General features: G+C 37.2%; 1 protein-coding gene across 1 annotated transcript in view; it reads right to left on the bottom strand.

Moving 5' to 3' along the window:
* Syt1 (Synaptotagmin 1) overlaps nt 1-7,500 on the bottom strand; it is a 99,965-nt gene that overhangs the window by 24,788 nt on the left and 67,677 nt on the right. The window contains exon 11 of the mRNA XM_086543453.1: nt 5,434-5,607. Within this exon, the coding sequence (XP_086399579.1) occupies nt 5,434-5,607 (174 nt within the window). The remainder of the gene's footprint in view (nt 1-5,433; nt 5,608-7,500) is intronic.

Genomic DNA, 7,500 nt, shown 5'->3' with positions numbered 1-7,500 from the left:
GTCGTCCCAGCCCACGGGAACCACTCTCACTAACTTGTTGCTAGGACCTCTTTTGATACCAGGTCCTTCAAAAAGGAAACCCGTGTTGTGAAGATAATATAAATATAGATATATATAAATAAATAATTCAAAAAAAGGATCAAGTGAGAATCATAATAATCATAATGATAACAACCTTTCTTTTTTCTTCTTTTTTTTAAATCATCATCATCATCATCATCATCATCATACCATCAAATACCACCAGCTAAAAAGTCCAACTACTTCTGCCGCTACTGGACACCCTGGTTCAACCACACCCCTGAGTTCGGGTGGTTGGAACCGTCGTGTTGATCCGAATCCTAGTCACTCTTAAATCACTACATTTTGGCTACTACAGCTTGTTAAGGAGAAACTAAGTAAAAAAAAAAAAATCCACACTTTATAAGGAACAAGTTTGATTAACTTCCTACTGAAGAGCATTATATACATCGATCAATAAAGAGTAAATAAAACATATAATATCTTGTGTTTTGTTTTTGTTATTGTTTTTTTTTTTTCTTCTTTTTTTTCTATCTATCTATCTTTTTTTCTCTTTTATAAATATATAAAGTTATGAGGCAAGCCCTTGGGCTGGGAGAAACCACGCGGTTTTGAGACATATTAAACGCGTTGAATTCGGAAACCGAAGCAGACTGTCTGTCGAAGGAAACAGGAGGAGGAACAGGGGTCAACAGGGCCCTTCGGAGAGGAGGGAACAGACGAGAGAGAGGGAGAGAGAGACACAGAGAGAGAGAGAGAGAGAGAGAGAGAGAGAGAGAGAGAGAGAGAGAGAGAGAGAGAGAGAGAGAGAGAGAGAGAGAGAGAGAGAGAGAGAGAGAGAGAGAAGGAGAGAGAGAGAGAGAAGGAGAGAAAGAGATAGAGAGAAAGAAGAAGAGAGAGAGAGACAGACAGACAAAGCGAGAGAGAGACAAAGAGAGAGAGAGAAAGAGAGAGAGAGAAAGAGAGAGAGAGAGCGAGAGAGAAAGACAGAGAGAGAAAGAGAAGAGAGGACAGACAGAGAGAGAGAGAGAGAGAGAGAGAGAGAGAGAGAGAGGAGAGAGAGAGAAAGAGGGAGAGAGAGAGAGAGAGAAGAGAGAGAGAGAGAGAGAGAGAGAGAGAAGGAGAGAGAGAGAGAGAAGGAGAGAGAGAGAGAGAAAGAGAACGAGAGAGAGAGAAGAGAGAAAAGAAGAGAGAAGGAAGGAGAGAAGAAGAGAGAGAAGAAAGGAGAGAAAGAGAGAGAGAGAGAGAGAGAGAGAGGAAGAGAGAGAAGGAGAGAGAGAGAGAGAAAAAGAGAGAGAGAGAGAGAGAGAGAGAGAGAGAGAGAGAGAGAGAGAGAGAGAGAGAGAGAGAGAGAGAGAGAGAGAGAGAGAATGACACAGAGATAGAAAGAGCGACAGAGAGGGAGAATCGAAAGAGAGAGAGAATGGAGAGAGAGAGAGAGAGAGAGAGAGAGAGAGAGAGAGAGAGAGAACGACACAGAGATAGAAAGAGCGACAGAGAGGGAGAATCGAAAGAGAGAGAGAATGGAGAGAGAGAGAGAGAGAGAGAGAGAGAGAGAGAGAGAGAGAGAGAGAGAGAGAGAGAGAGAGAGAGAGAGAGAGAGAGAGAGAGAGAGAGAGAGAGAGAGAGAGAGAGAGAGAGAGAGGAAAAAGAGAGAGAGAATGGGGAGAGAGAGAGAGAGAGAGAGAGAGAGAGAGAGAACGACACAGAGATAGAAAGAGCGACAGAGAGGGAGAATCGAAAGAGAGAGTGAATGGAGAGAGAGAGAGAGAGAAAGAGAGAGAAAGAGAAAGAGAGAGAGAGAGAGCTCTGACAGAGTTGCACGACTTCGAATTCAACCACAGATCCGCAAAGCTGCAACAACATCAATTGAATTTATTCCATCATATGATTATCTCACTTTCCGTTTTACCAAAGAAAACGGAGGCAAATCAGCTACAGAGATGATTTTTGAGAAATATAATAGAATGTTGTATCCAATACGATAGGTAAGATGCAAAGGAATTTGTAATGTTGCAATAAGGAAATCATGACAATGACGAACAAAATTTCTAAGTTACTCTATATCTTCTGATCATCTGACTATGAGTATCATTTTAATGTCGATTGCAGCGTTGCAGAAAAATTATGTGCAGTACATCAGCGACTACCAAGGGGTACCCTTCGTACTCTGGATGAATGACCACATCTCGATACATTAAAGTGATTAAGTTACATTGAACTGAATGCATTGAAAGATTAAAGACAATCCATTAGGTAGAGAAACTAAAATACGTTCGGAAGAATTAATAAAAGAGGGAATATGACAATTTTGATCACCGACTAGAGTACGAGCAGTCACCCTCGACCACCAAAGATAACCCTAAAACAATATACCACGAACATATTTATCACCCACAGCAACAAGTTTGTTTGTATTTTTTTTTTTTTTTCTTTATAACAGACAGGGGACGTTGGCACACCACCAGCCTACAGCAAGTCTGGAGGGCCAAGATTTGTTTACTCAACACAAACAACTTTTTTTTCTTTCTTTTTTTTGAGCTCGATATTATTATTATTATTATTTTTAATGCGCTAAGAGATACTTTGGCTTTTATTTTTATTTATACATAGATATGATTTTTTACTTCTTCAAAAACACATGAAAGCTGACTGGGACAACGATTCAGTTGTGTTAATGATAGGCCTATGGTTCTCTAATGCACAAAAGAAAAACAACATATATTCGCAGTGCATGTATCTTTAATCAACGTTGAGAAACTACAAACTGAAAAAATACCAAAACAAACAAAAAAGAAAATTAAATAAGCAAGTACAGTGAGCCTGTACTCATCATTTGTTTTAGAATTATATAGATACACATGATTTTGTTCCTATAGAACCTAAAACGTTACAAATGATTATTTAAGAAGTTGCAACTCCTGCACCGGCATGAAATTATACTCAACAGCGCATTTACTCTCAGCGCTCAAATGCAGCCATAGTTAAAAAATATCTCTGGCTTCAAGCACCTTAGCTATGAAATGTACAGAGGCTTAGCTATGCTTTGCACTCGCTACTACAGCCACCTATCTGTGACTCTTATGTAAGACATTATATGTATATAAACAAAGAACAAAAAATAAAAGGAAAATGAAATGTTTAAGGTTCAAGAACATATTATCTTTCAATCCGTCTATCATCTTAGATTGACCATATTCCATCTAGTCAAGTCATAAGGACGTCTAGTGTCCCTAGTTTGACTAAGAGTTGACTATTTCTCTTCTAGATCTTACAAAAGGAGTATATGGTGTGGTGTTAGAACTAAATCCGCTACAGTGATGCAGCCTCGGTCAGTTTTAAGTAGTATTTGAGTAGGTGTGTGAGAGAGATCTACACAAGTATGCTTGTAACAACCACGATAGATACATTAAAAATAAGATATTCAAAAAAACGTATACAGAAACTCATACTCCAAAGGATACAAGATGCTTCAAGTGACTTTTGATTTTATTCTTGAAATACCACTTGAGAAAAGGTTTAAGGCTTGATTTTATGTTCTATAGATATTCAAGAAACAACAACGAACTACCACAATGGATATACTGTAGACACCATTTAAAGAACTAACATTCATTAGTTTGTTTTACAGGGAGACAGACAGAATAAAATAAAAAGATACAGGACTAAGATTGGGTTTACAAAGTTCTTCAACAGAGTGAGCAGAAGCAATAAAACTTTTCCCAAGTGGTAAGTGGTAAATTTGGATCTGAACAATTTGGTTAATTCTGTGTCATTCTGAACCATAGATGAGAGACAGAAACAGACAAACATATATTTATATGTGAGAAAATATATGGAAATTAATTTAAAAAACAAAACATATTTCATTTATCTATTTACAGATATGTTAATTAAGTATGAAAGCGAGTTTTTTTTAGTGCTTTGTATTTCTGTCTGATGGATCGAAAAGGTGTTATTGCCGTTACATATTTAGATCCTTCTAGAAAGAACTAGTGTATTTTTTCTAATTGGTGATGAGCCGGTGAGAAGTGGGCGGGGACTAGTGACGTCATCTAAGTTAACAGCCAATCAGCGACGTGCTGCTGCTTTTTTGTTTTTGGTTTCTTTTTTCGATTCGGTTTTGTTTTGCGATCGTTAAAAATGTAACGGAAATTTCACCCGATTTAAATTCAAATTTTGGCAGAATCATCTCGAATTCAGAATGACTCTTTTTGTTTTCTTTCTTTTTATTAACGGATGAATGGACAAATAATGATATGATTTTTTTTTTTTTTTTTTTGGTCACGTGGACCTACCTGAGTAAACATTTTTTTTCTTCTGAAAGGGGTAAAAATAAGGATGGAAGTTTCTTTTTTCTTAAGGCTATGGAACTATAATCACTGAATGAATGATTTTTTAAGGGGGGGAAGGGAGAAATGTGATGATATATCTATACAGGAAAAAATCATTTTTATGAAGGCTATCTCACAAGAAATAGAGTTATATAAATACAAGTGTAATACTAAACACACATAGAGTATCTAAAACACGAAAATATCTGTAGGTGGGATTCTATACGATTCTGTTCAGATGGATTTCTATAGAATTGTAAATCATTAAAATATATAGACGATTATGAATGCATTCTTCTTGAAAAAATGAAAAGATATATATATATATACCTCCGTCACTGTAATTCTAATCATGAAAATGTATAATATAGTATATGATATATATGAATACATATTCTGAAAAAATATATATATATTATATAGAAAAATGACTTTATGGTTAAAATGCTATTACTCTATCTCACCTTAAGACAACAGAAGACATTGTCCAAGGAAACAAGGGAAGGACGAAATAACTCGGATTCATAGTATAGGAAAGTTAGCTTAGGTCAGAGGTTAAAACGGGTTAACGGGGAAAGTCTTGGGAAAGGGGCCTTAAATGATAGGGGGAAAAAAGGTCAAAGATCAACTAATCACTTAAAATATATATCAGGATAGGTTAAACAAGAAGAGATTTTAATTTAGTATAGTTGGTTAAAAGATAGGTTAAAAGGTACGAAAACCAAGAGCAAGGTCAGGAAAATATCCAACTCAACTCAAAATGAAAATCAGGTCAAAGAGAGGAACGTAGTGATTAAGAGAAACTAAAAAAAAGGTCAGAAAAGGATAGGGTCAGGTAAGGTTTCAAATAAAAACGGAAGGAGATAGAAATAAAAAATAAAATCCTATTATCTTTTTTTTTCTTAGAGAAGAAAAGAGATAAAATCAAAAGAAGATGGAAAATCCGAGGTACACAACTTTTTTTTTTTTTGGGGGGGAAGGGAGGAATAAGGGGAAAAAAAGGAGAGAGAGAGAGACAGAAAAAAAGAGAAATCGAGAAATCGCCCTCACAAACATCCTCATCCACCGATCCTCTCACCTGGCCTCCATCGCCCTCCACCGAAACGAGGTCCCTCCATTCCTCAATGGTCTGTGCGAGGTCGACCTGACACAGCGGAATCTTGACCTCTCCGATCTGGTCGTGCTTAGAGAACCTGTCGAAGTCGTATATGCCAAAGACCAGGGTCTTGGACATGATGTCGGCGTAGGGGACCTGCTAGGAGAAGGGGAGAGCGAAGGGGAAGGTTAGATGTGTGTGTGCGAGAGGTAGGCTGGTGGGTGGGTGGGGGGGGTTGATGAGGTGGGGGGGGTGGGCTGGTTGGGGATAGGGGTAGGGTAGGAGGGGGGGGGGGTTGGAGGGAGTGACTTAAGTGTAGGGAGGGTGGGTAAGGGGGGAGGGAGGGGATGGTTGTTTGTGTGTTTGTATGTGTGTGGGGGTTGGAGAAGGGGGGTGTTTGTGTGTGTGTGTGTGTGAGACAGATAAAAGAGCGAGAGCGTGTGCTTGTGTATTTGCATGTGTGGATTTTTCTTGTGTGCTATGTGTATGGATTGTGTGTGTGTTTGTATGTGTGTGTAAATATATATAAGTGTAATTGTAGTTTTCCATTTTTACATGTTTTATTTTTCACTGGGGGGAGGGGGGTCTGATACTATAGTAGGTGTCGATCTGAGATGCATTTTTTTTTTAAGAGAAAAAAAATCGAAATATTATTCTTGTTGCTATCTATATAAAAGATGAACCTTTTTTCTTCTTTATTTCTCTCTTATTTTGGAAAAGAGGAAATGAAAGAAAGAAGAAGAATAAGAGTAAGAGGATAAATCACACGATGCATTATTTGAAATATAAAGAATCTCAAAAAAGTCAGATAATCGTATCAGCTGTTTCGTGACATGAAAGAGAACACAGGAGAAGGAGAAGAAAAAGGAAAAAAATAATAAGAATAGTAAAATGAAGAAGAAGAGGAAGGGGAAGAAGAAGGAGACGAAGAAGAAGAGGAGGAGAAACAGCGGAAGAAAGCGAAGAAGAAGGAGACGTCGAAACATAAAAGAAGAAGAAGAGGACGAAGCAAAGAAGAGGAGAAAGAGGGAAAGAAAGAATACGAAGAAGATGAGGAGGAAGGAGAAGACAATGAAGCACAGAAGAGGAGGAAGAGTGTAAGAAAACGAAGAGGAGGAGGAGGAAATAGAATAAGAGAATAAAGAAGCAGAATAGGAAGAGAACAATAAGAAAGAAGAAGAGAAGATGATAATGATAAAGAAGAAGAGGAAGAAAAAGAGAAAGAAGTTTAGAGAAAGAAAAAGACAAAGAAGAGTAGAGGAAAAATATGAAAAAAAGACACAGAAAAGAAAAAATAAAGAAAAAAGAGAAAAACGAAGAAGATGCATAGAAAATAAGAAAAAAAAGGAAAATGAATGAAGGAAGTAGATGAAGACGAAGAAGAAAATAAAGGAAAGGAGGCGAAGAAGAAGATGCAGAGAAAAGCAAACAAACAGGGGAGAAGGAAATAAGGAAGATGCCACAAGAGAAACGACGCGAGAGATGAAGAGAGAAATGCGTAAATAAAAAATAAAAATAAAAAGAAAACATACAGACGAAGAAAAAGACGAAAGTAAAGAAGAAAGAAAGAGGAAGGCGAAGATAAAAAAAAAAAGAGGAAGACGAAAATAAAAAAGAAAACAAAGAGGAAGACGAAGATAAAAAAGAAAACAAAGAGGAAGACGAATAAACGAACGCAGAGAAGGAAAAAGAAGAGGAGAATCCTATGTCGTAGTGCCACTGGGGTGCCTGGTGTCTAGAAGCGAGTGGGCGAGCTGGATGCTGGCATAGGATAAGGCACTTTGGAAATTATATGGATATATAACTTTATATATATGTATACCATATAGATAGATTGGCAAGATCATAAGAGAAGCTTGAGGGAAGAGCATTTTTTTTTTTTTCTAAATAACAAAATGGAAAGAAAACACAACAGAAATGAATGCCATTGACCTATTTGGAAATATGAGAATTTCTCTCTTCTTCTTTTTGGCTTTATTATCTGTTTGGGATTCATTTCGACTAAGCCCACAAAGTTGTCATGAAAACTGTTATGATAAGAATGGGAAT

Source organism: Penaeus japonicus, unplaced genomic scaffold (assembly GCF_977035675.1).
Source record: "Penaeus japonicus unplaced genomic scaffold, GWHDUDI00000001_assembly GWHDUDI00000013, whole genome shotgun sequence".
In the NCBI taxonomy this organism is placed as follows: Eukaryota; Metazoa; Arthropoda; class Malacostraca; order Decapoda; family Penaeidae; genus Penaeus; species Penaeus japonicus.
The sequence above is the reverse complement of the archived record's forward strand: the minus strand, read 5'-3'. Positions and strand labels throughout refer to the sequence as shown.